Consider the following 27,778-nt stretch of genomic DNA (forward strand, 5'->3'; position numbering starts at 1 on the left):
TTACCTACTTTAAGAAGTAGTTAAATATAAAGAATATTAAATTATTAGTAGTATTACAAAGCTTATAAGGTATAAAAGAGTTTTTAGCTACTCTTTTTAGAGAGTAGTAGAAAGTATATTTTAAGCGTAGCTCTTCTTATAAGCTTATAGAAAACTACTTATTAGAAAAGGCTTTTATTAAAGTATACGCTTTAAAGAGCGTAGTAAGATAAAAAAGTATATACCTAGAACTATAATTAGAGTAACGCTTTTTTAGTTATCTAAGCGTAAAGTTAGAGAAGCACTACTAGTTATTAGTAGTATTCTTATAAGCTTAAAGATACTTAAACTCTAAGGTAAAAAACTAAGAAAGTATAACTTTCTCTATAGACGTAAATACGTAACTAAGTTTAGTAGTAATACTCTTATAGGTAACTATAATAGTATTATTAGTAATAGTCTTAGAAGATACTCTTCTATTGCTATTATTAGAGAGCGCTATACTATTATCTATAGTCTTATTATAGTTAACCTACTTAACTACTAGATAAAGTTCTATAAAGCTTATTAGTACTAAGAAGTTAGAGTACTAGAATAAAACTTACTAGAAGAGCACTACTTAGAAGTAGAAGTATTATTAGTCTTATTATTAAGGTTAGATTAAGACTACTTAATACTAGAAGTATTCTTAGACTTATTAGCGTTATACTCTACTTTTAAAGTGTTAAAGCTTTACTTCTTACTACGCCTCTAGATTATATAGCTATACTTAAGGCACTACTTAAAAGTAGTGTTATAGTTATAAATAAGCTTATAAAAGTAAAAGTTCTTAATATTAAGTAGATAACTAGTCTTTAAGTTCTACTCTATAGTGTAAAACTAATTAACTATACACTTAGTAACTTTCTCTATATACTTAGATCTAAAAAAGAGTTAGTAAAGCTTCTTAAGCTTAAAAAAAAGTATACATATACGTTATTATATCTATAATTACTAATAGTACTAGTAAGATAGTGCTTAGACTTCTTACTTTTATTAATACTTACGTAGTTTTTATAGAGAGAGTTAGTAGCCTTTCTAGTACTTATAGACTAGAAGTATTAAAGGCATACTATCTTGTAAAGCTTACTAGTAGTAATAAAAATAGGCTTTTTAGAGCTACGCTTGCGTATAGACTTAGTTACTAAAGCTCTATTATCTTTATTATTAGAATCTTTATTAAGCGTATGCTTTTTGCTATTATACTTCTTATTATTATACTTATTAGAAGAATTAGTAATGTTTAAACTATTAGACTAGATAAAGAGCTCTAGATTAAAGAGAGAGCTTTTTATACTACTTATAATAATAAAAGAACGCCTTTTCTTAGAAGTAAGGCTAGAGAAAGGTAAAGCGTTATAAACTATACTACTCTCTTAAGAAATAAAGAGCTTACTTAAGGCTTTAGTAGAAAGCTTAGAAGCGTTAGAAGAGATAGTAATAGAATTCTTAGAAGTAGAGCTCTTAGAACTAAAAGAACCTAAAAAGAGAATATTAGAATAAGTATTACTAGTAGCTAAAGAACTAGAAACTATAATAGTAACTTTAGTAGAATACTTATAAGAATTACTAGAAAGCTTCTAAGAGAGCGCAGTAACGTTAGAATTATAGTTAGTATACTCTTTCTAGACAGCCTTACTAGTCTACTTATTATAGTACTTTTCTATTACGCTAATAAAATTAGTAGACTACTACGCTTAGTAAATTACTTTCTCTAGAACTATCTCTTAACAGAGCTTAATAGCCTTTAGAAGTAGAATCTTAAGATATTTTTACTTAGTACGCTGCTTATTAATAAAGCGCTTATTTTTAGACTTAATACGCTTAGTTTTAGCGTTAGCCTTAGCTTTAGAATTCTTATTACTACGCTCTAAGTTACGCTTAACCTACTTATTACACTTACAACGTAAACGCTACTTATTTTCTATAGCTTAACTAGTAATATAATACTTATAAGTAATTTACTTATAACGCTCTTACTTTACCTTATTCTTAGCTTTAAGATTATAAGCGTACTACTTATTAGCGTACTTCTAGACAGCACGCTTATTATAATATAAAATATTATTAGCCTACTTTTAAGTAACTATATTACTATACTTAGTAAATAGATTAGACTTCTTAAAAGCGTAAGTTAGAGTAGTAAATAGGTTGTAAGTAGAAGCAAAAGTACTTATAGAACTAGAGCTCTACTTCTTACTAGAAGAACTATACTTAGAAGAGCTTCTAGAAATACTATAGAGCTTATTTAAGCGCTTATAATTATTTACCTTAAAGAAAGTAGCTAAGTACTTAAAGAAGTTAGAGGTGTTAGAGCTTAATAGCTTAGCCTTTAACGCGCTTATATAACTAAAACTTAAAAAAGTTACCTTAGAGGCGCTTATAAAGCTAGAACTAGACTACTTATTCTTAGAAGAGTAGCTATTCTTATACTTATACTTATTTCTCTTTAATATAATACTAAAGAGCTTAGAGATAGATATAAAGAGGTATACTTAGTTTAATTAGTATAATAGAGTATACTACTAGAGTTAGTAAGCGTACTAATAAAAATTAAAGATACTTACTCTTATTTTAGATAAGAGGTAGAGAGCGTTTAGCTAATTAAATAATTTTAGTAATATTATAATTAGCGCGCATACGCTAAGTAAGCTCTTAGCGCTGCGTACGCTCTAATAAGTACATAATTAGCGTTCTTAGCTATAATAAGAGAGCTTATTATAACTATATAGCCTACTCTTATAGGCTACTTAGAGAGTATATTATAGAACGCACTTCTAGATACTTCTTAAGAGCATAGTACGTAATTATACTAGTATAGATTAAGATAAGCTCTTAGAAGCTTTACTACTTAAGAGAGCTTTCTAAGTAAGCTTATAATATAATAATTTATCTTCTATTTATTCTTATACTTCTAGACGCAATAATTCTACTATATTTTAAAATTAGTGTAGGTTCTATACCTCTATTCTTATCTTTCTTTTCTCTTCTTACTATAACACTCTCTACTCTATTTTTACCTCTTCTATCTTCTCTACTATCTTTCTACTACCTTACTACGTGCTATAAAGCTCTCTACGCTCTTTTCTATAATATTAATATCTATTATCTATCTCTAAGTTTATTAGATTTATAACTTTTACTATTAAATTCTATTAAATATAGTTTATATATCTATAAATTTTAGTACTAGTCTTATAGCTTAAGCTAACTCTAGAAGCTTACTTAATAGCTTAAGCTAACTTTAACTAATATAAGATAATAGACTATATATAATCTATACTTAATTAGATATTATATTAGAGTTTACTAACTAAGAAGAAAAATCTAGAAAGTATAATCTTATAATAGAGTTAGCTAGTAGAGAAGATAGATATACGTAATTAGTGTATTTACTATATATTACTAATAGTCTAGAGTTAGACTAAGATAAGAATGTAGCTTAAGAAGTATATAATAAACGTAATTATATAAGAATTTTAGTAGTTATAGAGCTACTTACTTAGTAGCTTAGCGCTATTTAACTAGCTATCTAAACTAGCGCTATAATAGTACTTCTCTCTTTAGATAGAGCTCTAATAATATAATTAATAATACTAATATATAATAGCTTTAAAATAGTAAATTTAGTAAGTAAATTTTTTTTTTATATTTAATCTAGTTTAACTTTAAAAGTTTTAACTTTACTTTAGCTATATTAAAGTAGTTATTACTTACTTTACTATTAAGCTTACTTATAGCTTATATAGTACTTAAAATAATACTAATACTTTTTAGTATATATAGGTAATAGCCCCGCACTAAAACCGCGCTAGCTCTTCCCGCAGACTCTGCATATCTCGCGCAAACCTATTCATCACCCGCACTTTTACGACGTTACATCAAAATCTAAGCACGCATTTGCATCTAGACAGCATGGCGTTTAGATTTACGCCCTTCATTTAATCTACTTGCCCATATGCAGCTTCTGCCACGCGTGCCCCGAGTTCGGTGGCATCGCCATGGGTCAAGCCCCTTTCCTACACCCACACGATGCCCGGCGTTGAGGCCACACTACCGGGGGTAAGCACTTGTTACACGCCCGTCACATCTTTGGCACCATGACAAGAACACCCTGGGCTCTGGACTACTACAGGCTGTTATCATTTTCCACATTGGCCTGCAGCCGAATGGTTCCTTCACGGCGGCATGCTGTATGTGGGTATGAGCCATGTATGCTCTTTAGAGTACCTGTACTTTCATGTCGGGCTGTGTCAAATCACTGGCTGATACACGCCTTGATGATCGGGAACTCGGCTGACATTGGACTGCAGATGATGCATGTGGCAAACGAATGATATTGTGCGCTATCATCAATCCGAAAACTGAAGCGAAATAGTGGTAATAGTACTACCACGCTAGGGCGAAACGTCTGAACCCGTTGAGTCCTCCATGAAGGTCTCCACATTGCTCTCCCAGACAGTGGATCCGATCTGCTCCACGACCTCGATCAGCTCTTCCACCTTCTGGATGCCAGTTCCCCTGCTGACAACTGGTCGCAAGAACGCGCCACGGGTATCTCCGCCAGCGTAATCCACCATGAACCCCCGATGCACGAGCTGCGCCGCTATTTGCTTCGTAACTTCCTCATTGCGACCAGCATCCTCGCTCAACCGTCCTCCTTCTGCATAGTAGAAGCACACTTGGCAGCAAGGTGGCGGGTTTGGGCTAATCAAAACGAGATTTGGATGATCTTCCACGAGCCTTGCAAGATATGCAGCGGTACTGAAGACTGCGTCAACCTGCTTGGCATAGCCCTCGTAGCCATGATACATCCAACTCAGGTACATCTTCAATGCATCGCCACGACGTCCGCACTGCATGGTGAGATCAGCCAAGTCAAACACTTCCTCCGAGCTATCAGCACTGTGGAAAAGATAGCTCGCGGGTAATGTGTTGCTGGTGTGGAATTGACGTATATCCGCGCTGAGCACGAAGGAACAAGTTGCGGGTACGCCCATCATCTTGTGTGGATTGATGGTGATGGAGTTGGCCAGATGACTTCCGTCAAGTTTGTACTTGTGCTTTGCACTGAAAACAGCGGGCCCACCCAGAGAGGCATCAACATGGAGCCACATGCCGAAGTCCTTGCAGATAGCATGGAGTGGGCGAAGATTGTCGTAAGCGCCGAAAACGGTTGTTCCGGCAGTGGCGTTCAAGAAGAAGGGTGTGAATCCTTCAGAGATGGCATTCTCAATACAGGACCGAAGCGCCGCCGGATCCATGCTACGAGTCGTTGGATCGGCAGGGACCGCAAACACCGACGACATGCCGAGACCAAGCATCAACCCAGCCTTTTCGATGCTGTAATGACCATTGGCTGAAGTGAAAGCGGCCAGTCGAAGCCCACCAGCACTGTTGCCCAGCTGCTTCGTCTCGGGGAACAGAGTATGACGTGCTACTAGCATAGCAGTTGCATTGGAGCCTGATCCTCCTGAGGTGGTTACGCCGCCTGCGAAAGCCCCATTCAGTCCGAACAGGTTCGCGAGAGCGCGTGCGGTGAACTTCTCAATGACGGCTAGTGCAGGCGACACCTGAAAGGTGTGGACCTGGGTGTTGAGAGAGGCCAACACTAGTTCAGCTGCTAGACCTGGTGCGTCGGTGGAGCCGTAGAGCTTGCTCATGAAACCTGCATCCCAGGTGTTCACAGAGTAGCGAAGGACTTTCTCGACTTCCTCCAAGAAGCCCTCCTCAAGAAGCCCAGCAGTGGGAAAGCTCAATGCCATAAGCCTTTGCAGCTCCCTCGGGTCATGCTGCTCGACCAATGCCTTGCGCAACCCCTTCTTGTTCACTCCGTTGGAGTGACCATTCGGAAGGTCATTGGGAGACTTGTGGTTGTCTGCTGAGTGGATGAAAGGGATGATCAGATCTTGGACTTGGCCCAGCAACTACAAATGTCAGTGAAATCTCCCCTACACAGGTGCAGATCGGCATCCTAACCTTCTCGACCTCTTCAGAACGCGAGGTCAAAATATGGGCATCTGCGGTAGGGTCGGTGACGTGGGTAATGGCAGGACTCATGATGAAGTATTGCTGTGTCGAGCTTTTGAGTCGCCGAAGGTTGAAGAGACCTCCCTTTTAAGTCTTTTCGAAAACATTCCCCGGCTACTATGAAGCTCCTCTCGATGCATAGAACGGACATGATCGTCAGCACAATGCGGTAGGTGCTGATGATACTCCTCGCCTATGCAAAGATGGCGTTCAATCAGTTGAACGTACGCTACGCTTCACTGTCAAGCGATCTGACAGCTCGGAACTAACCATCCCGGTGAGACTGCGGTTCACGGTCGAAAGTAGTTGTGCGACGGTGATCGTACTTGCATGTGGCTAGGAGAAGCGTGATCATTGGTAACATGCACATTGCTCTCGAAACGCATCTTCCTGAAAGCCAAGCTATGGCGTCTGTGCAAGCTTCATGCGGTGCGGCCCGGGGTCAGCGGAAGCCGTGCAGAGATGTCGCAAGCACGTCAAGCAAGCTAAGCAGTTTGTGTTTCGCATGCCTTTGCCCTGATCAAGCTAGTATTTGACCAGAAGAAGAATGGTCGCGAAATGGCTGGCCAAGCCAGCTTGCTCGTTGCTGTTTCTAACTTCGCCCCGCATGCTGCATGTCAGAACTTTCCAAGGATTACGCGACCGACACAAAGGAACTCTAGACTCGTGGCCAGAAGTTCATGTAACACAGTAAGGCCCACCACTAGCGTCGCGTCCTTGTCTTACTTCCCTTCTCGCCATATGCAACTACATTGGTACCAGATGGGGTATCGTCGACTGTCTGCGCGCCAGGCTAGGTTGCAGCAATCAGACCAGTCATCTGGGACGAAGCTCCGGTCCGAACCTCCATTGCATGAGCAGGTACTACGACAACGCATGTAGTACAACGCGATGTCTCAGCCACCACTATCAACAGTCTGCTTTCGCGTACGCGTACGTCCACCAACGCTTGTCAGAGCCCCATTGTTGAGCCTGATCGATATTTCGCGAGAAGCGCACATCTCCATCGTTCAGAGTTACGACAGAACTCCAGAAGCTTACATTGAGTCAAGCGCTCAAAGTCAGTCTGATATGGGAAACCTCGGATCATTCATCGTCGTTTACGCTTGCCTTGGAAGCCTCTAAATGGCATTCATCGAAGCCTCGGTTCGCGCTTTAGGCCGCACCTGCATATCTCATGGCGGGTTGACGCTTCAGCATATGCATGGCCTAATTCGATTTACAGCATGACCACCTCACGGAGGTCGCTCCTAGATTGGACCCGAGAAACATTTAGGCTAGACCAGCGGGTGGTCTTTGTGCAAAACCTTCCGCATGGGACGCCTAAAGCTAAGGTAGCAGTCATTTCATCTCGCATAATGCTAACAACAAGACAGTACTCTTGAGTACCAAGGTATTCCATGCGGCAGCTACGGAGCCATCGCTCAGAACGGATAATGATCAGAGTCAACCAAGACGCGTCACTACCACCATGGATCACGAGCAAATGAGGACCGTTTGCATTGTGGTAGTGAAAGAATGTATAGGTCAGTCTACTAAATTCAAAAGAACCAGGGTAACTGCATGCCCGGGCTTGATTCATCTCCACAATCTAGACCGAAGAGGCATACCTCAGCGATCTTTCTACGAGCTTCAATGCGCACTCTCAATTCCCGATGTCTTCCTGGCCACCCTGGAAAAGCTTGACGAGCTCACGCAGCTGCTGCATGGGCATATGGCACAGCCAATCACCATCAATATGCCCCTTGAGCATATTGACGCACAACGCCCGGTATCGGTCATGAACGACATTCTCAGGCACCGTCTGGCCAACACCCGTACGCGGCGTGGTCAGAACCTTTTCTCGGCCATGCATGAGCCGGAAGTTGTCCCAGACGTACAGGTCTCCCGGCTTCAACACAATCTTGAGTTGGTGGCTTGGACGCCTCATGATCTCCTCAAACTTCTGATGCGCGAGCCGATGGGCTTTGTAGTCGGCATACGGGCTGCACAGGTAGCCAGTCAAGTTCGGATGCCAGCGCACGCGCTTCACGCGATCTGGATAGCCTGGGTGCATGGTGACAGCCGTGTCAGTGGTGGCTTGATACAGCGGCTCGCCGTAGAATTTGGACACACGCCCGAACGCTACGGGAGCGTTGCATAGGTGGCGATAAGACTCTGGGTCCTCGCTGCGCAGCGTCTCGAGCGCTTGAAGGGACGAGATCCACGTGTTCTCACTGGTACCTTCGAGGCCGTAGAATCCCTGGACTTGGATGGGGTTGTCGTAGAAGGCATGGTCAGTGTGCGGCAGAAGAATTTGGGTGGTGTCGTAATTGGGTAGTCCAATCTTGCGATTGGCATCGCCGGAGTGGCTCGATACGTTGAAAGTCTGATCGGCACCGCGAATTGGGTGGACGAAGACAGCACCAAAAAGACGTTTGAGGACTTGGGTGTTGATGTTTTTCTTGTGGCTGTGCTCTTCTTCCATGTTCGGAGCGGGAAGATCCACGATCTTCACAATACCGGGCGCGGAGGAGCCCAGAATTCGGTCGATGATGGAAAGAATGGTTTCCTCAAGATCCTTGGGCTCGAGCTCTCCAGCGAACAGTTTCGAGTAGGATACCTCTGGGATATGCAGACTGTCAACTGTCCAACCTTTGACTTCGGCTTGGGCTGGCGAAGCGGTAAGGTCGTCGGCTGGAGCAGCTACCAGAGGCGCCATGACACGAAGCCAAGGAAGCGGGATCTGAGTATTGACTCCATCCTTCCAGCTGATGTCAAGCGTTTCCTTGAGACCATAGCTTGAAGTGCGAACCTTCTCGACTTGGGCGAGTTGGAGCGGCTGCTGGCACATTGCTGTCTCGGCATTCCGGGCTGCACCGTTGTCGAAACGAGCATCACGGAGCCACTGAGAGTGGAAGGTGAAGCTCCCATCTGGAAAGTCGATAGTGACTTTGTTGCCATTGGTGCATTTCTTACACATGGTGGCCCTCGTGACAGAGGACTCCAATGTGTCGATTGAACCCATGGTTGGAGGAAGTGAATGATGGGTGATGGTTAGATCAAAATTATGTTATGATTGAAGACTGAAGTCGGTGAAGCTTCTTGATCATGGATGGAGAAGCACATCTGATGGACTCCTGTTTAAATGAGTTCAATGGCGCAGTATGGAATCACTGATCAACCTCCCCACTGATTGAAAGTAGTGGCCTAATCTAGCGATGATAGCGATGCAGGTGAGATTCTCCGCACTTGTCGTGAGGTTTGACGCCAGAGACGCTTGTGTAACGTGAACCCACCGGTTGTGGTGAAACCTTGGAAGACGGAACGCCAAAATGTCGACCTAGTACCGCCATAAGCACTTGAATCCGGGCCTTGCATGTCAGCATTACGGCTGGCTTGCATTGCACCAAATATCTCAAAGGACTATAGCTGCTGCATGAGCGACTCGGCCGCCCCGTAGAATCTGGTGTAACCGCCGAGTCAACCAAACAGTGGCCAACGTGCACCTCGTGATGCTGGCGTGCTTGCCAGGATTAGCATAAATTAATTGATCTCGCATACAGGAAGATGAACCATGGTCGGGCGTATCCGCAGTAATCTAGCGTGCGGCTGCCGCATGCATCTTTCGTACATCCATGGATTCGTTCCCCATGGGGACGTCGGTTGGGAGAAGGTACGTAGCGCCTTTCGGTGGCATCGAGCATGATGAGCAGATCGGTTACACGATTATCGACTCCTCATCAGCACTCGACGCGTATGCATCTCCTTTGGTTTGACATGGCACCGGGTGATACTGTGGATCGTCGATACCATGCATCATCAGCGTCTCGCGCAATCATCACCCAAACTGCCTCATCATGCCTACATGCTATTGGAAGCATGAGATTGAGGCGCTTCCACCCTTTATTTCGGTAACACATGCATGCCGAATTCGCACTGCCTAGCTCTAGCATACGTCGAGACTGCTTCACTGGTGCAGAATGACGTGGAAGTGAGACACATGAGCTTCATACGGCTTGCAACGATCCGGTTTGGAATACGCTGGCGCAGATTGTACTGGTATTGACTTACTATTGACGTCACCGTCATGTCTGAGCTTTCATATAACATGAATGATCCATAGGAAAACATAAGGTGTATCTGTGTATCAGAAACAAGCTTTGACGTACTTCATTCAATCTCCACTTCTACACTCCATTCACATCTCCAATCAACATGGCCAACACTCAAGTTCTGACCTCATCGGCTGAGCCAACAGCTCAGGGCGTCATCAAAACATGGGCAAACAAGCCTGATCCTGGCCTCATCAAGACCATCGACTTCAGTGACTTCTTGTCGGGAGACGAGAAGCGTGTGAAGTTCTGCCTCAGCGAGCTTCATGAGGCCTGTGTTGAGCATGGGTTCTTCCAGATCATCAACCACCCGGTATCTCTCGAGACTCAGAAGGCCATTTTGAAGGCTTCTGCCGACTTCTTCGCACTTCCACGAGAGGAGAAGGGTAAAGTAGCCGCCACAAGTAGCTCTTAAGATATCTTGCTAACTTATTACTAGTATGTAGCCTTCTTGCTATGCTTTGCTAACGCAGTTCTAAGACATCTTATTATTCGTGCTAACAGCTTGATAGGCAAAGCTAGATCAGCGCCAGAACGATCACAACCGGGGCTACCAGACTCTTCTTTCGCAAAAGTACAAGGAAGAAGATACGGCGCCAGATCTCAAGGAGGGCTACTACGTTGGTCCTGAGCTATCTTGGGACCACCCGCAAGTTGTGGCTGGGAAGTTCGCCCACGGGCCGAACTACTGGCCCGAAAGCCTGGGACAAGGTTTCCAGGATGTCTGCATGGACTACCTTGAGCAACTCAACTTCCTCAGTGTTGAAGTGCTGCGAGCTGTCTCCATGTCGGTAGACGGCAATGTCGAAGAGACCAATGAGTTCATCAAGCACTTCACTGAAGGGCCCATCACCTACTTCAAGATGAACCATTACCCGAAGCCACCCCGGATGGACGACATCGGCCAGAAGGGCCACGGCGAGCACAAAGACTTCGGCTTTGTCACTCTCCTCCTGCAAGACGGCAACCCCGGTCTCGAAGTCTGGGACGCGCCGTCTGAGTCCTGGATCGACGTGCCGCCTACGGAAGGCGCCTTTGTTGTCAACCTTGGCAATCTGCTCGAACGCTGGACCAACCGCAAGTACCTTTCGAACGTACATCGGGTACTCAACTTCTCTGGTACTGACCGCCACTCTATTGCGCACTTGTACCACGTAAGTTCAACTACCAAGATTCAGGAAGTGAGGCAGCCGCTAACGATTCGTAGGGCAACCCTGACTACATGATTGAGGCTAAGAAGTCGTGCTACGACCCCGCCGTAGGTCCAGAATTTGGGCCCATCAGGATTGAGGACTTCGTCAGGGGTAAGTACGATGAAGTGTACGCAAGAGCGGGTGTCATTCCAACGGATCATAAGGCGCATTAGGCGGAGAAGTGTTCAGTGGCTGAGCGGGTCGTTTCCTTGTCTTTCTTTGTTTACTCTCACTCGCTAAGATTGCTTCGGCCCACCAGGAAGTCATGTTTTCCTTGGCTTTTCTTTGCATGTAGACGGCAAAGGTAGCATACCAATAAACATGTGTTTACGTCAAAGAAGTTGTCTTATCACACCACATCATGCACTATCAAGCCCTCTGCCATTAAATCCGTATCATCAATAAACACGTATGTCGGGATACATCTAGAACTAGTTGTGGGGTGAAATTGGACCTTGAAAGCTACATCAGCTTGGGCAGCGAGTAAACCCCGACTGTTTCCATTGTGTATACTCCAAAACGAGAACCACTTTTAGTTTATGACGCTACTGGCCTCAAACTTGGGTCGAAGAATGTGGGGATGAACGCCCGGGTACGGACAGAAACCGGTGATTGCATGCTAAACCTGTATGTCCTGCCATGTCTTTTTGACGCCCCTGACGCCTATCTGTAAGACAATCTGTTTCCCCGCATGACGAACTTCGCAATTAGCCTGCAGCTCATCGAGGATTCTGGTTCGATCGACTGCAGGACATGTAAGCTTCCAACTTTCACTCAATGTATCAGACCCATGCTGATCGCTTGGTGTGACCCCTACACGTACCCATGTATCACGACCTGCATAGCTTGGCTCATCATGAACGGCCGAGTATCTCGTAATGGAGACTTCGACGGTTTCGGCTGCAATTCCGTCAGCCGAGCGTGCGTTTAGGCGGTCCGTTATTGGTCTTGTGCATTTGTATGCGTACACCGCGGCATGGAGGTTCGTATCACCACAGCTTGTAGTGTCAGCTCTAGCATCGATCGCAGCCGATGCCTGCGATCTCCGTGAAGGTAAAGCATCATATCAGTGCGCTGAGTAGTTGGTATGATGTCACGTCGAGGGGATTCTTGACGTGCAACATCCTGGACATCGCTCATCTTCAGTAGGATCGAGGTTTTCGTAACGGCGATCTTGATGAACGAACTTTGCATGCTAATGTGTGTGCCAATGTTCACTCAATAGCATTTTTATGATGTCATTGACCAGAGCATCCGTGCTATGAGATTGTCACCCTCAATGACACTCCTGGACGACGTATAAGAAAGCGAAACAGCATCTTATCAATCTCTTCCTACGGCTTGAGTATCTTCAAAGAGTCTTAAGTATCATCCACGATGCCGTCTTTACTTCCCCTCCTCATCACCCCAGTCACGCAAAAGGTCGCACCGATTGAGAGTCTTTTGACAAGTCTTTTGCCGAAAGTGGCCAGTGGCCCACCACCACTGTTCGAGCCGACCACCCCGGCAAAAGACGGGCCGGAGTGCATTCAGGACTGTTCATCATGTGACATCACATACCCGGAGAAGTTCAAGATCAATGAGACCGAGAATTTGTACGGTACTGTCATGCCTTGGGAGAGACATCTCCTCGTTGCGACTGGCAAAGCCAATTGGATCAGCAATTTCATGAGTGAGGAAGGCAGCATCGGAGAAGCCATAGCCAAGACACATGGACATATGGTCGAGAAGGTAAAATAAACCCCTCCACATCAAAAGCGATGATGCCTAACAAGAGCCTCTAGAAGTTCATGCTTTCCGCATCCAACATCCCCGTACCGGACTACAGCGTCAACAAGAATCCCGACGACGAACCAATCTCTTCTGTCCTCCTTCTCCCAGCTTTCGTCATCGTTGATTGCGTCACACCATCCCGGACACCAGATCTCATATCACACCTCGTCAACCGCAGCCCATGCAATACCTCGTCATTGCTTCCGCTCAACTCGCTTAGCGTGCCGTCAGAATCCGGACTGAAGATACGCTCATGCCCACACGACTACCTCATCTTACTGTGCAGTCACCGGACCCGCGATGCCCGGTGCGGTCAATCTGCACCACTCCTGAAGAAAGAATTCGAACGCCATCTCCGGCAACGAGATTTGTATCGCGACTCGCTTGACGAGAGACCCGGGGGTGTGGGTGTTCACTTCGTCAGTCATTTTGGTGGGCACAAGTTTGCCGCAAATGTCATTGTGTATCGTCGGACACCGTTGCCATTTCATGGAGCAAAGGAGAGTACGGATGGCGCTGCATCACTTCCACTGAGAGAAGCAAAGCAGTGTATATGGTTGGCGAGAGTTCGGCCTGAAGATTGCGAGAACATCGTTCGGTACACCATTCTGCAAGGAAAAGTTGTCAAGCCTGATCGGCAGTTGCGTGGTGGGTTCGACAGGGAGCGTTGCGTTACGAGCTGGTGATGATTTGGGTTTCTTAGTATCGCGATTTGTCAATCATTGCAAGCGCCTTTCACCCATAGTTCTAGTAATGAATGATATGATATCGTAATACTGTTGTAGTCACCCATGTTTGAATGCCTTGTACTTTGACTCACCACCAATCTCCTTGGGCATGCATCGCATCCGCCAGCTTGACAAACCCGGCAATATTGCTTCCCACAAAAAGGCTGGGTAAGTCTTCCGCGCGCATATCCGTGTAGTTTTTGGCGGCTTCAATACCGCTGTGAAAGCATGATTCGACAATGCGATACAGTTCAGCCTCGACCTGTGCGGCCGGCCAAGCGATGCGCTGGCTGTTTTGCACCATTTCGAGCCCTGACACTGCCGAGCCGCCAATGTTGGCACCCTTACCTATGGATTGGATCAGCGAGTTGATGAGACTTAGAGTGGTGTTGCCAAAGTACCTGGAGCAAACCACACACGTCCGTTCGGATTATCTGCCCTGCGCGATTCGAAGAGTTGGATAGCGTCTTGTGCGCAGCCCATGTTGCTGCCTTCGGCGATGAAGCGACAGCCAGCAGATATCAGTGCTTCTGCTTCGTCTTTGGACATTTCGTTCTGCGTGGCGGAGGGTAACGCAATATCGACTTCCTTCACATGCTTCCAGGGTCTTTCGCCTTCGAGATGCTCGAACCTTTGACCCTGCTCCATTGCCATGATGTCAGAAAGTGGAAGGCGTTTCTTCTTGATAGAGGCGATGAGGGCGATGTCGTCTTTTGTGAAGCCTTCCACAGAGATAGCTTTGAGCGTCCCCTTACTGTCGGACAGAGTAAGGACGACAGCACCCGCATCAATGGCTTTGATAGCGGCATACTGTGCGACATTTCCAGAGCCTGAAATCGCGACCTTCTTGCCACGCGTAGACTCAGCGCCATCGGAAGCGTATTCGATCATCAAAGAGACGTACTGTGATTGTACTGTTAGCGAGTAAATCAGGCCTTTTCGGTGCTTGACGTACATGAACCAGCCCAAAGCCAGTTGCCTCAAGCTTCATCAGACTTCCACCAAACGCATCTCCTTTGTTTGTGATGCAACCTTCCCACCTCGTAGTCGCCGCCTTGAATGCGCCAAACATCCATCCCACTTCGCGCCGTGTACAGCCAACATCACCAGCAGGCACGTCCGTATCAGCTCCAATGTACTTGCTCAGTTCGCGCATGAAAGACACGCAAAAGCGACGAATCTCGTGATCAGATTTGCCTTTGGGGTCAAAGTCTGACCCTCCCTTTGCACCACCAAGATTCACTATTGCGATGGTCAGAAAGATCTGGACATTGACTGACTGGAGATGTAAGACTTACAGCCTGTCAAAGCATTTTTTAGGGTTTGCTCGAGCGAGAGAAACTTCAGCACCGAGAGGTTGACGGACGGATGAAACCTCAGTCCGCCTTTGTACGGCCCCAGTGCTGAGTTGAATTGTACACGATAGCCGCGGTTGACTTGCACGCAGTTCCTGTCATCCTCCCAGATCACACGAAATTGAATGACGCGTTCGGGAACAGCAAAGACTTTAAGAGCATCTCTGTACTCTGGATGCTGTTTAAGCACCGTGGAGCCATCGAGCGATGACGCAAGGTCTGAGATGCGCGTTAGCAAGTTACGCACATCGACGATGGATATGAAGGTTCAGTACGCACCATTGTAGGCTTGATCAAACTCCGGTTCGAAGGAAGCCATGTTGCAGATACCGAAGACAGGATGGATGGAAGGCTAAAAGCGAGGGTTGCGCACTCAATTATGTACAATGAGCCGGCGACCTACGCGTATTTGTATACTCAAAACGTTTGTTCAGAACGAGCATAGCGCGCTATTACGCTATCGACCATGGCTGTCTGCAACATGCAACAGTGAATGCTGACTGCAGCATGTTGTACCATGCGAATCAGCGCTGTCCAGTAGGCACATGGGCGTTGCATCCCTCGGGTCCAGATGTTGGCAGGGATGTGTTGGCATCTTCATCATTAGCGAGGTCATCACCCAGTCGGCGTGTATGTTGATAAGAGAGATCATTAAAGGCGTCTAGGAGGGAAAAGGGCATGAGGAGTTGTGGCTGTTGAGCACGACCCCACTCTGCAGTGGCTAATGCCGAGGTATCCCAATCGGGTTAGCGTCTGTTGTCATCCCCTTTGTCGCCCTGGCCCCGATCCCCAAGTGTCATCGCTCACCACCGTACCATAAACGTACGTAGCAACAACGCATCTCGACTTTAATCGTTCCGAGTCTGACTTAATATTCCTCACAAGAAGATGCCGCAAGACCCTGAGCCAAGTTGGGTTGACTGTCTCGATCATGGAGACGCAATCGTCATAGCTTCGACCTGGCATGCTCTTCCCACAGCGGACGGAACGAATCTTCGAGTGGGCTATCGCGCATCTCAACCCTTCCTTTTGCCGTCTTGAATAACCGCGGTAGCCCGGTCTTCTCGAAAGGTACTCCATCTCGCACCATAGCAGCCAGACCCTTACTCGACAACAGTATCTGCGGCATTCCGTGACCATTGAACCCCGCGATGATGAATTGTCCTGGTTTATTTGGAACTGGACTAATGTGCGGCATGAAGTCTGCACTATAGCCCATGACTGTTCAATGCGTTAGTTGCGCATGGGCAGGAGACTACGATACTTGCTTCCAGTCCACACCTTCTTTGTCTGCGCTTGCGTATCCTCCCATCCGCGGAAGTGGCGCTGCATGTACCCGTCGAAGTAGGTCGTTGCTTCATCAACAAGCTCGTCATCGCGCACGGTGTCGAACCAGCGCTCAGGCTTGTGCCAGAACCGCTGCCTTGCGCCTCCAACGATGATGCTTCCGTCTGCTCGGGGAATGAGATAGTCGTAATTTCGGCCGTCGAAACGAAGGGCGTAAGTGTTGTTGAGATGTGGTGCGTGTTGCTTCAATGCGCTGTCGATATGGCTGCAGACGCCGCGGATCGGAGTTATGCTTCGCGTGTATTCGGGCAGAACTTGGCTCGCGTAGCCGTTGGTGGCGTGGATGACCTTTGTGGCTTTGATAGTGCCGCGCGATGTTTCTATTATCCATCTTCCTGCCTCGTCCGTCGTGTCGGATACAGACGTCACTGGTGTATTTGCTTGAACATTGAGCTTATGGTCTTGCTCGAGTAGCTTCGCTAGCAATTGATGCACCATCTTTCGTGGCCACAAGTGCGCTGCAGTAAAGCTGACAGCCAGCTGAGCGCCCTTGACTCCCGATACCTTCGGAAGAACAATTAGCCTTACGATTCATACGTCTTTATGAAAGACAAGCGTGCTCACCCTCTCTGCATCTTCTTTAGAGACACAAGCTACGTCTCTTAGTTCGACAATATTATCCCTCCTTAGCATCTCCCACGCCGCCTCCGTCTGCCTGGCATGATCGGCATCCAGATACACATCGATCGCTCTCGTAAGATGTAAGTCACAGTCCAACTTCTCAGCCTCAACAAGCTCTTTGACTGCGTACACATTCGCCGCTTCAAAATTTGTAACTTCCGCTGCAGCGCTCGCACCATCCATGGATACATATTTCGAGACGTTGAAGTAAAGGTCTGGCTTTACGTGCCCGCCATTGCGACCAGTGGCACCAAAACAAATCTTGCGAGCATCTAGAATGAGGACAGATTGCTTCGGGGACGACGAGGATGATGTGAGAATATTATAAGCTGTCGCCTAGTAGATTGCAATCAGCACATATGCGTTCGGAAATCAACTCGTGATGTAGACGTACAACCCCGGCAAATCCCGCACCGATGATTACAATGTCTGCCTCAGTGGAAAGGTCATCCGTACTCAGTAGGTCATCAAGAGGATTGGATACAGAAGTCCAGAATGAGTGTACGGGATCTGCTACCGGTGTGCGGTCGCTCTTCATGTTGCGATATCGATGTGTGCTGCATAAACGTACTTGTACCGGATCGCAGAAGACTGCCTATCAAAACCAAGGCCACAAATATTTTGCCCAAACGACGGTCTGACATGGTTACAAGAAGATAACAGAGCGTTTCCGACAACGGTACACGGGTATGCACATGATGAGGCACGGAGATGGCCGCGGCGCAAAGCGCGCTGGTGGTTCCCCCACTTCCTGAACATCTCAACGGCTGGAGTTCTCCAGGGTGCTTAGCGAGTTCTGCTCCATGATTCATTCTTATCGATGATAGAGTGGGGGATGCACTCGATAACGAGGACGGAGAACATTTGCCGAAACGTAGATCGGCAAGGGTGATTACTCGCTTGACTGAGGAGGTCATGCATATATCATCCCATCAAGTACACGAAGATGTTTAGCGGCGTTCTGAGCAATCCTTCTGCACGACGTTGACTTGGCATGACTGTTCAGCACTCTGAGTTTCTGCAGCTGACCAGATCGCGCGAGATGTTCTGACATCGCTATGTTTCGAAACGCAAACGGCTTAATTTGAGTCGGCATCAGATGCAGCTATGATACCACGAGCCATCTCGGGAAAGGAGTCCGCAGTCACATCCATCTCGCCGAAGAGATTGTCGCAACGAATCTTCTCCCATATCGTGCAATACGCAGCCTTGAATCTGTTGAATGGTTAATGGAGCTGCGCAGGTAGACGGGTAGTGCCAACTCACCCGTGAATCTTAGCAGCCGCAACATCCCAGTTATGCGCAGCTGCAAACCATTTCTCATCACTGCCCAGCTTCTCCATCATCATTTGGTACACTTTTGGATCCGGTTTACCAATCTTGGCCGTGTCGCATGAGATGAAGTTCTCCTTGGGCATATGGATACCATTGTGCGTGAAGTAGCCTCCAACACGCTCAACATCCCCAGCCGTCAACGCCCACACCGTGAAGCCAGCATCCCGGAGCAATTGGAAACACTCCGCGACACCAGGCCGCGCTTCAAGCTTCTTGTACTGCTCTAGGATGTATTGCAAATCCTTGTCGCTAGCGAAAGTTTGGGGTTCCTCGATGCCGGACATGTATAGCATTCGGTAAAAGAGGCTGCTGAAGACGTCGCGGAAAGCCATGTAGCGACCATTCATGCTGAGATAAGTGTACTCTCTTTCGGTGACTTCAATCCAGAGGTAGCCAAATAGTCGTGGCTTGATGCCTTCAGCACGCATCTTGTCGCCTAAGCAGTGCTCCAGAGCATCGAATATGGCATCATAGGAGACGCAGGTGCCGACAATATCGAACACTACATGTTTGCTGGATTTAGACATGACGGAAGTATTGTGTCTCGAGGAATCGGCTTTCCGTCGCGGTTTATGAGGCCTTGGAGTAGGTGGTGGTAGAGGGTGACAGCAGACCGTGCTTGTTGGTCAAGTTCGCATTCTTCGGATGGCTATGAAGAAGTACAGTATGTCATGGTAATTTCGGGGACAGAGTCGAGCGAATTGTCGGGTATGATAAGCGCTGCTCCACTTGCATCTTGGCCAGGTAGGGGCCTTGTCTTGGCGAACTCCGCATGATCATGATGCCAGCATTGCTTTGGGACACGCCCACTCACAATCCTGTTGGGTTTTACTAAGCTGATAGAGATAGATAGGAAGCGGGGTCATGGTTTCGCAACAGTGGCGGTCTGATTACGTCGTGAGTAGGATTGCGATAACATCGAGCTGTCAACGGGTGCCATACAGATAGATGGCGGGAAGGTTGCAGCCGTTCGACGTAGCACTAATGTATATGCTGTGAATCTGCTGTTTCTGTCAGTTGCCTGGCTTCACTATTCTCGTGTTGTTCCTCGGGCGCCCTGTCCCCCCTGCAAGCCTCAACGATCGAAGATCATGACTTCCAAAGATGGTGAAGCACCGGATCTGGCACAACGAGTTGCCTCTGATCCAAGCGATGAGAAAACCCCGAAAATACAATATGGAGAGGCCGAAGATGCGGCAATCATAGCAGCACTGCAAGGCTATGTGCCAGATACTGTGGAAGAAAAACGCTTGGTCCGAAAGATTGACTTCATCTTGCTACCAATCCTTTGGTGGATGTACATACTTGCCCATCTCGACAGGAGCAACATTGCCAACGCCAACGCGGCGGGCATGAGTGAGGAACTTGGCCTGTCGGATAATCGTACGTTTGCCAATACAGACCACACAATAGTGTCCGAGGTGAGGTAGCTGACGGTGTGTAGAATACGCAATGCTCGTATCTCTCTTCTTTGTGGCCTACGTTATCTTCGAGGTTCCTTCGAACATGATCCTCATGAAGGTAAAACCGTCGATCTATTTGTGTAAGCGTACCCAGTCAGCCGAACGATGCTGAGTCAATACTCATAAATGTCGGTTTAGCCACGATTGTGTGGGTCTGGGGATGCGTAGTCCTCGGAATGTCGCAGACAAAGAGCGCAACAGGACTCCTCATTGGACGTTTCTTTCTGGGCGCAATCGAGGCCGGACTGTATCCAGGCGCGTTATTCATCCTGACCTGCTGGTACACGAAGAAAGAAGTTGGTGAGTACCTAGCCAGCCTCTTCGGAATCTGACATGTGGCTAACGTAATCCTCCAGGCAAGCGCTTTTGCATCTTCTACACCTCCGGCTGCGTATCTCCAGCGCTGGGTGGTATCATGGCAGGTGCCATAATTTCCAGCCTGGACGGTGCTCGTGGTATTCCGGGCTGGCGATGGCTGCTCATAATCGAGAGCATCATTACCATTGCTTGTGGCTTTGGGCGTAAGTAATCTACATATGCCGAAGGTGCGAACACTGCTAATATGTCCCGTCCCACTTGCCAGTGTATTTCATCCTTCCCAATTGGCCAATTGAATCCAAGATGCTTTCTCCGGAGCAACGCCTTCTTGCTCACGTCCGTATCCTTCGCGATCGAGATCAGTCCTGGCACATCGATGAGGCAGCTCTCACCCCATTCCAAGCATTCCTTGCAGTGATCAGAGATGGACGGACATATCTCTTTATGGTCATCTACACCTCGAACTGCCTGGCCTTGACCGTTTCATATTTCATTCCGACCATGCTTCGAGGAATGGGATATACGAGCACCAGTGCCCAATGGATGACGGTACCCATCTGGAGTTGTGGTGCCGTGTTTCAGCTGTTCTGGTAAGTAAACCCTTGTAAAGGCACGGCAAGAGACATCCACTAATCGTACACCGATTGTTAGGTCCTGGACTTCTGACAAGACCGAAGACCGAAGATGGCACAACGCTGGTCTTCTCGCTTTCGCCGGAGTTGCTACTTTAGTAGCTCTTCTTGTCAGCAATAGCGCAGTCAAATATGCCATGCTATGCCTGCAGACTGGTGCGATGTACACAACGGTTCCTCTGATTCTCAACTGGACAAGCGAGGTCATGTCCCAACCAGCACGCAAGCGATCGATAGCCATCGCGCTGGTCAACTCCTTTGGTCACACGAGTTTCATATATGGCAGCTTTCTGTGGCCCAGCGCTGAGGGACCACGCAACTTGAAGGGATTTGCCGTATCGACTGCCGTTCTATGGCTTGGCGTGTTGATCGCTGCATTGATGCCAGTGGTTGCGAACTATTTGCCGAAGCCGCGATCTGATGGGGTGTTGCGCGGACATGAGGTCCACCTTGCTGACAACGACTCGGAGCAACTCAAGAAACGGGATGAATAATCTGGGACGGACCGAAAGGCAGACGGGAAGATGCGTTCGATGGGAAAATGAAGCGAGGTCTGGTAGCGAAGATGGGAAGGAGAGATTCGAGGACCGGGGTCAGTGACGTCAAATGGTCTATGCTTATCATAAGCTTGCGGAACGCGTGTCGGAACGCCCGAAACGGTAAAGCGTGCCCTGTTCTCTCGCTCTCGCGTGCCCAGCCTTCCGACCTTCCTAGTCAGCTCAACAACGACCGTGAGCGCCATGTCAAAGCTCGTCTCCAGATTCCACACATACAGTTGTCTCCAAGTCATCGAAGCCTCCTGCCGATCTCCTGTTCATGCGCATCGCGGATATACGCCCTGGTAAGCGCCCGTGGACGCGCCGAACGGGCAGCGTGATCCCTACAGCACAGAACGTTCGCCTGCACGACGTACAACAGTACTGATGAAACCGTCTTACTCCAACGTCCCTATTTGCTCCTAGACGTCATGTGGTAGCGCAACGCAAAATTGTTGCCCAAGGCAAACAAACCTGATTGTGCGTTCGTCGCTTCAATATTGGCTTTCACCAACAGTCCCCATGTGCACAATTTTAGACTTCTCTAACAGAAATAGAACTCTCTTGGGAAATTGACCAACCCTGCACCGTATAGTTTACATGACCACAACTTTAATAACCCCACGATGTCATTAACGACGCCCTTCGATACCGTCAACGCTGAAGCACTCGCTTCTTGAAGCAGCAGCATGAGCTTCGTATTGTGCGCCACTTCGGTCGAATAATTATGGGCCCACATTGGGCACAAATGCTATCTTTCATGTGAAATGAGTGCTCGTGGATGGGCGCCTCCAACTTCGCCAGGTCCTACACACCCTCGAGGTTCGGCGAGGTCAGTACGATGTCTACGCGTCGGAGTCAGCGATCACCACGACATGCGCCCTTTGCGAACATGAGTAATTCTAACTACGCTGACTTCGCAACTCGTTCTCCACCGCGTTATCGGGCATTAATCAACCTGAGGTCATCAACGGCATACCCTACGCTCTTGGGGTATAACGGCGCTCTGCTGCCCAGCTTTCCAGTAGCCTTATTGGTGCTTTAACTCTCACGTTGTTGGCTACGCTTCAGAACACGGGCGCTTGTTCAATAGCAAAAGCCTTTGGGAGATCGATCAACACCTAACTAGGTACCCAAGGCGAACATACAACAGTGCTTCGGTACTTCATCGCGACACGTCGGGCCTTCTGTGTGCTCTCCACATGATTGACATTGCCACTTGCCTCGGCTGCGAACATTCCTTTTTCTCAACTGCTGTCCATCACCATAGGGCTGTGCGAGCTGCGGAGGAACCATCAGGTCATCGTACGCAGTTCGCAAAACGCAGAAGTTACCAGGGCTGCCTCAAGATTTCGGTCACCTGGTAGTATACTTCCATCAGCCAGTAGACTTCTAGTGCACAGTTACTCTCCGCGTCTTTGTGACATCAACTACCGAAACCCTTTTTTGTATAAGGTTTGAGATAGGTCCGAACCTTGAGGCTCCAGGGTCTGCGGGGATCAGGGTCCTTCGGGTACCGGGCTGGTAGGATTGACTTCGATCGCACATGGCTCCCAGTCGAGGCAAAAGGTAATGTGAGTAACGGCGATACAGGTTCGATTCTCAGAGAAAAGTATATAATGCCGTCCCGTGCTTATCCATCTGTACTTCATTGTCTGAAGACCATTCTTTGCCTTCTTCATCATGTTGAACGAAACTATTCACGACCTGCTGGTCACTGACAAGCCCAGCCTTGTTCAAGGCGCAATGTCAAATGCCTACGTGCTTCGCTGGAAGCTCGTCGGGGCCATTGTGGTCCTCATGGCTGTTACCCAGATCACCAAAATGATCTACCGGGCCCACATCGACCCTCTGCGGGCCATACCCGGACCTTGGATCAGTTCAGCAACATCAGCCTGGATCCGCTGGCAACGTTGGCATGGCAGACTGTCCTTTGAGGCAGACAAGCTCATGACAAAGTACGGACCCATCGTCAGGATCGCACCGAATCTCGTCATTCTCAACGACTCCGAGTCAGTGGAGAAGATCTTCGTCAGGAAAGATCTCGACACTTCGCCAAAATCTATTCGAGCCCTTCGTGTCGGCGGCCATGACTGGACTGTCACGTACCCTCAACATCCCATCGCGCGGCAAAGACGTCACCCCGTCATGATTGCTACTACGACAAAGAACATGAAGTTCTGGCACGATACCTTCGTGACCAACATCGAAGCCATGGTCCGTGATCTCGGAAAGACAGAGGGTCAAAAGTCGGAAGACATTGTCTACCACCTCCGCATCTGCACCCTCAAGAACTCGCAAGTCGTTATGGGCGGTACAGGTGTCGACCTCGAGTCCAGCGAATTCCCACACGTTGTCGGCGAGTACAACTTTCTCGTCGTTTGGCGTCTGTGTCTCCCAGAATGGCTATTCGCATGGCTCCAGTACAGCCCGTTCGCCCATGCGCGCTTCCGCGTACGATCCAGTGACAAGCTCTTTGACCTAGGCGCAGCGCTGTGCAAGCAGGCCAAGGAAATGGCCGAGGACTCAACCGCCAACGTCTTCAAGCTCTTCACTGACCCAGACGCAAAGTACCCCCTCGAAGATTCATGGACGGACCCGGAAATCGGCGCGGAAATGGCAGGCCAGGTACTCGCTGCTACTGAGACGACCTCATCAGCCCTCGCATTCATCTACTACGAGCTAGCAAAGAACCCAAGTCTTCAAGAAGAACTGTACGAGGAGGTTGCCGCCCACGAGGGTTACGAAGAGCTTGACTCGTTGAAGCTCCTTTGTGCATGCGTTAACGAAGGTCTGCGTTTCCGCCCACCAGTCGCTCTAACAGGTTCCCGCCTCGTACCAGAGGGTGGCATCAATGTCCTCGGCTACCACCTCCCCGCCGGCACGGTCGTCACCACACAGTCCCTCAGCATGTCTCGCCAGCGTCCCGACCTCTTCCCCGACTTCGATACCTACAACCCGCGACGCTGGCTCGTCGAGGATGAATACAGTGCTGAGCGAAAGAAGCATCTTGTTCCTTTTGGTGTAGGAGCGAGACGCTGTCCAGGAGGCAACATGGCGACGTACCAGATGCGAGTCATCTTGGCGGCTACATTCAGGGCGTTCAAGGTTGAACTTGCGCCGGAGACAACGCCAGAGGCGATGGCGCCTTTTGAGGCGAATGGATACAGGAGCAGGCACGATCGATGTGACCTGATCTTCAAGCCCAGGACCGCGTGATGTTAGGTGTTGAGGCTTTCAATACTCTATTTTCTTTTCTCTTGTCTCCTCTAGTACTTATGTCACTCCCTTGGGCAAAGCGTGCCGAGTGTATGGATGACTTTGATGAATTGGAACATATCTCATCATCTCCAATGAGCAGGATGTTCGTCTCTCATTCAAATTGCTACAGGATATACCCAAGTAGTGCTTCTGCAAGCACAGGAAGTTTGTAGAATAACGTCAAAATCAAGCGTCGCGTTACTCACATTATGGCATGACCAGATTCGCGATCCGATCCGTACAAACAATGCGTGCATCAGGTATATGATCGAAGAGATACCAGCCCCCAGCGAGGAGGAGCATTGCCGTGGTGGCTGGCGACAAGAAGATGCCTGCTAACACCGGAACAGGTAGGTGCGAGCGATGACGCGTATCCAATGACGTCATTACGTGTCTCCCGAAACACCACCACGCCAAGGTACGCACAAAGCTTCACGATGACCAGCCAAAGTCAAGACATGTCACAAACCAGGAACCTCTCTCTTGTCCTACGCTGTAACAAAGCGCACACGGCGCATGTAGGAGTACGTGGTCACATTCCAGCATCGCGGGCGATCCACAACGCGGGGACAAAGAGCTGTATGTTGCGGGGCTTCCGATAGGGCCTCGACTCGCATCTTGAAGCAGGCTTCCCATTACTCTCGGAGCAATCAGATCACTTTACAAACTCACAGATCACTCATCCAATGTCATTCGCATGGACGACTACGTCGACACCTCGGCCGCAGCCGCAGCTGCCTTTGTACCTGTCATGCCATCCGGGTCCTTATCAGCGCAAACGCCACAGCCGTACTCCCATCGCGCATCATCGTGCGTGTGATCTGCGTATGCGTTGTTTCAGACGCACCATATGCGGCACGCGGAGCTTAACGAAAGCTTGATAAAAGCTTGGAAAGCTTGGTCGCATGCTTGTAGGCCCATGATCGCGGCTGCGACAATCCGGCCGGTGTGACCGCCTGTTCCTGGTCGAGCGCTGGTGATTGGAGCGTTTGCAGTTGGGCAGGTAGGTTTGCTTCTTTGGAGGTGGGCGTGATGCATGCGTTGGTTGGAAGGCACGAAGGTATTTATGCTGCCGAGTCGTCGTTGCTTCGAGGGAAGTAATTCTTTCTCAACTTTATCTATCTTGTTGCATCAGTGTTGTAACAAGAGTCTCGTCACCAACGTCCACAATATCATCAAATTCGATAACCCAACATCATCATGGCATCTCTACAACGCCTTGCGATCCAGCGTAGCCCAGCCTACAAGCCCGCTGGAGTCAAGAGCTACGTCTACGCCATGACAAAGTGTCCGTCACCTATTCCCTACATGTTTCTCCTTCACGACTCAACTGACACGCGTAGATGGCTTCCACCCTACAAAACCCGGCCCATACTTCCAAGCCAAGGTCATGTCGCAGCAAGGCAAGTTCGGCCGAATCGGCGGCCGCATGCGATCACGCTACGTTCTCAAGAAGCGCAACGAAGCATCGGCACCAGGTGGTGCGCAAAGCAAAGTCGCAGCCCCAAGCGACGGCACTCCAACTGAAGGTGAAGTACCGGCCGAAGACATCCAGAACGACTCTTTGTATCTCTGCGAAGTCGGCGTTGGAACACCCGAACAGAAGATCTACCTCGATTTCGATACTGGATCTTCGGATCTTTGGGTATGTTGTGTTCGTTGACGAGTTGATCACATTACTAAGATATACAGGTCTGGTCCACCGAACTTCCCAAGAACATCCTCAGTTCAGCAGATGCGTCGAAGCAGCAGGTCGCTTTCGACCCCTCAAAGTCAAGCACATTCAAGAAACTCGACGGCGAGACATGGAAGATCTCGTACGGAGACTCTTCTTCCGCAAGCGGTGACGTCGGTACTGATGTCGTAAACCTGGGTGGTCTCAAAGTTGAAAACCAAGCTGTAGAGCTCGCAAAGGAGCTTTCCCAGCAATTTGCCGAAGGCAATGGAAGTGGACTCCTTGGTCTGGCCTTCAGTTCCATCAACACTGTTTCCCCAACCCCGCAGAAGACGCCCGTCGACAATATCATCGCACAGAAGAGCGCTAAGGAGCAGCTTTTCACCGCGTACCTTGGTAGCTGGCGCGACACGAACGAGGCTGATAAAGGAGAAGTAAGTATCTCATACCCTATGCTCTCACTCAGTTCTAACACAACCCCAGAGTTTCTACACCTTCGGTTTCATCGACCAAGACGTCATGACCGCCTCCGGTGCGTCCGAGCCCAACTATGCCGATGTCGATAACAGCCAAGGTTTCTGGCAGATCAAATCCACATCCGCCACCATCAACGGACAAACTGTCTCCCGCTCCAACAACACCTCCATCATGGACACCGGCACCACCCTCTGCCTCGTCTCCGACGCCCTCGTCGACGCCGTCTACAAAGCCATCCCAGGCGCCAAATACGACCAGAGCAACCAGGGTTATGTCTTCCCCACGTCCACCTCCGCGGACGACTTGCCTGATATCAAGCTCGCCATTGGAGATACCCTGGTGACATTCCAGAAAGAGGACTTGGGCTTCGCTGATGCTGGAAACGGTATGGTGTATGGAAGTATCCAGAGTAGGGGGTCTATGGATATGGATATTTATGGTGATGCTGTGCTGAAGGCTATGTATGCTGTAAGTTGTCAGGTTTCATCTGAGTTTTGATTGTGGGATTGTGACTAATGTGGTATTCTAGATTTTCGATATGAACAATGGGAGCCCGAGGTTTGGGTGGGTGCAGAGGAAGGAGAAGACTCAGAACACGGATGCGCCGCCTTCGTAGGGGACTGCGAGGTGCGCTTTTCGGAGAAGATGAGCTCGGATCCCTGGCTCGCGATGAGCAGGTCGTTACCTAGTGCATGATGTAGCAAATAGCTTCACGGTATAGCATGAATGCTTCTATAACCAATGAACATACGCTGCTCATCTTCTGTCTCTTACGTCACACGTTGACCTATCATAATGACTACAACATAGTCCACGAAGGTCCTTTATAGTGCAACAAAGTACGCTTCCATATACATCAGATTCCAATTCTGGGAAAGAGAAGCGCCAACTTTTGTCTCGCAGTAGAAGAGGTTCCAATGGA

At 48.3% G+C, this 27,778-nt stretch overlaps 10 protein-coding genes across 10 annotated transcripts; 5 read left to right on the top strand and 5 right to left on the bottom strand.

Moving 5' to 3' along the window:
- Window positions 1–4,415: 4,415 nt before the first annotated feature.
- Window positions 4,416–6,078, bottom strand: J4E84_008902 (uncharacterized protein; the record flags this gene model as incomplete). The annotated part of the gene is made up of 2 exons (XM_049391469.1): window positions 4,416–5,945; window positions 5,998–6,078. The coding sequence occupies 2 exons, from the start codon at window positions 6,076–6,078 to the stop codon at window positions 4,416–4,418; spliced, it is 1,611 nt and encodes a 536-aa protein (XP_049240873.1).
- Window positions 6,079–7,693: 1,615 nt separating this feature from the next.
- Window positions 7,694–9,055, bottom strand: J4E84_008903 (uncharacterized protein; the record flags this gene model as incomplete). The annotated part of the gene is made up of 1 exon (XM_049391470.1): window positions 7,694–9,055. The coding sequence occupies one exon, from the start codon at window positions 9,053–9,055 to the stop codon at window positions 7,694–7,696; it is 1,362 nt and encodes a 453-aa protein (XP_049240874.1).
- Window positions 9,056–10,245: 1,190 nt separating this feature from the next.
- On the top strand, window positions 10,246–11,508 carry J4E84_008904 (uncharacterized protein; the record flags this gene model as incomplete). Its single annotated transcript, XM_049391471.1, has 3 exons — window positions 10,246–10,533; window positions 10,655–11,296; window positions 11,350–11,508. The coding sequence occupies 3 exons, from the start codon at window positions 10,246–10,248 to the stop codon at window positions 11,506–11,508; spliced, it is 1,089 nt and encodes a 362-aa protein (XP_049240875.1).
- Window positions 11,509–12,712: 1,204 nt separating this feature from the next.
- On the top strand, window positions 12,713–13,328 carry J4E84_008905 (uncharacterized protein; the record flags this gene model as incomplete). The annotated part of the gene is made up of 3 exons (XM_049391472.1): window positions 12,713–13,066; window positions 13,120–13,236; window positions 13,287–13,328. 3 exons carry the CDS (start codon window positions 12,713–12,715, stop codon window positions 13,326–13,328), a joined length of 513 nt encoding a protein of 170 aa, XP_049240876.1.
- A 596-nt stretch (window positions 13,329–13,924) lies between these two features.
- J4E84_008906 (uncharacterized protein) lies at window positions 13,925–15,510 on the bottom strand (the record flags this gene model as incomplete). Its single annotated transcript, XM_049391473.1, has 5 exons — window positions 13,925–14,184; window positions 14,238–14,739; window positions 14,792–15,078; window positions 15,135–15,410; window positions 15,471–15,510. The coding sequence occupies 5 exons, from the start codon at window positions 15,508–15,510 to the stop codon at window positions 13,925–13,927; spliced, it is 1,365 nt and encodes a 454-aa protein (XP_049240877.1).
- Window positions 15,511–16,424: 914 nt separating this feature from the next.
- Window positions 16,425–17,697, bottom strand: J4E84_008907 (uncharacterized protein; the record flags this gene model as incomplete). Its single annotated transcript, XM_049391474.1, has 3 exons — window positions 16,425–17,042; window positions 17,103–17,495; window positions 17,554–17,697. 3 exons carry the CDS (start codon window positions 17,695–17,697, stop codon window positions 16,425–16,427), a joined length of 1,155 nt encoding a protein of 384 aa, XP_049240878.1.
- Window positions 17,698–18,238: 541 nt separating this feature from the next.
- Window positions 18,239–19,021, bottom strand: J4E84_008908 (uncharacterized protein; the record flags this gene model as incomplete). The annotated part of the gene is made up of 2 exons (XM_049391475.1): window positions 18,239–18,374; window positions 18,426–19,021. 2 exons carry the CDS (start codon window positions 19,019–19,021, stop codon window positions 18,239–18,241), a joined length of 732 nt encoding a protein of 243 aa, XP_049240879.1.
- A 564-nt stretch (window positions 19,022–19,585) lies between these two features.
- On the top strand, window positions 19,586–21,401 carry J4E84_008909 (uncharacterized protein; the record flags this gene model as incomplete). Its single annotated transcript, XM_049391476.1, has 6 exons — window positions 19,586–19,877; window positions 19,939–20,037; window positions 20,096–20,257; window positions 20,314–20,478; window positions 20,541–20,865; window positions 20,927–21,401. 6 exons carry the CDS (start codon window positions 19,586–19,588, stop codon window positions 21,399–21,401), a joined length of 1,518 nt encoding a protein of 505 aa, XP_049240880.1.
- Window positions 21,402–23,126: 1,725 nt separating this feature from the next.
- On the top strand, window positions 23,127–24,662 carry J4E84_008910 (uncharacterized protein; the record flags this gene model as incomplete). Its single annotated transcript, XM_049391477.1, has 1 exon — window positions 23,127–24,662. One exon carries the CDS (start codon window positions 23,127–23,129, stop codon window positions 24,660–24,662), a length of 1,536 nt encoding a protein of 511 aa, XP_049240881.1.
- A 1,242-nt stretch (window positions 24,663–25,904) lies between these two features.
- On the top strand, window positions 25,905–27,472 carry J4E84_008911 (uncharacterized protein; the record flags this gene model as incomplete). Its single annotated transcript, XM_049391478.1, has 5 exons — window positions 25,905–25,992; window positions 26,048–26,349; window positions 26,397–26,813; window positions 26,863–27,324; window positions 27,386–27,472. 5 exons carry the CDS (start codon window positions 25,905–25,907, stop codon window positions 27,470–27,472), a joined length of 1,356 nt encoding a protein of 451 aa, XP_049240882.1.
- Between the last annotated feature and the right edge of the window lie 306 nt (window positions 27,473–27,778).

This window comes from Alternaria hordeiaustralica (assembly GCF_023758085.1).
Source record: "Alternaria hordeiaustralica strain BMP 2776 chromosome Unknown scaffold_24, whole genome shotgun sequence".
Classification (NCBI taxonomy): domain Eukaryota; kingdom Fungi; phylum Ascomycota; class Dothideomycetes; order Pleosporales; family Pleosporaceae; genus Alternaria; species Alternaria hordeiaustralica.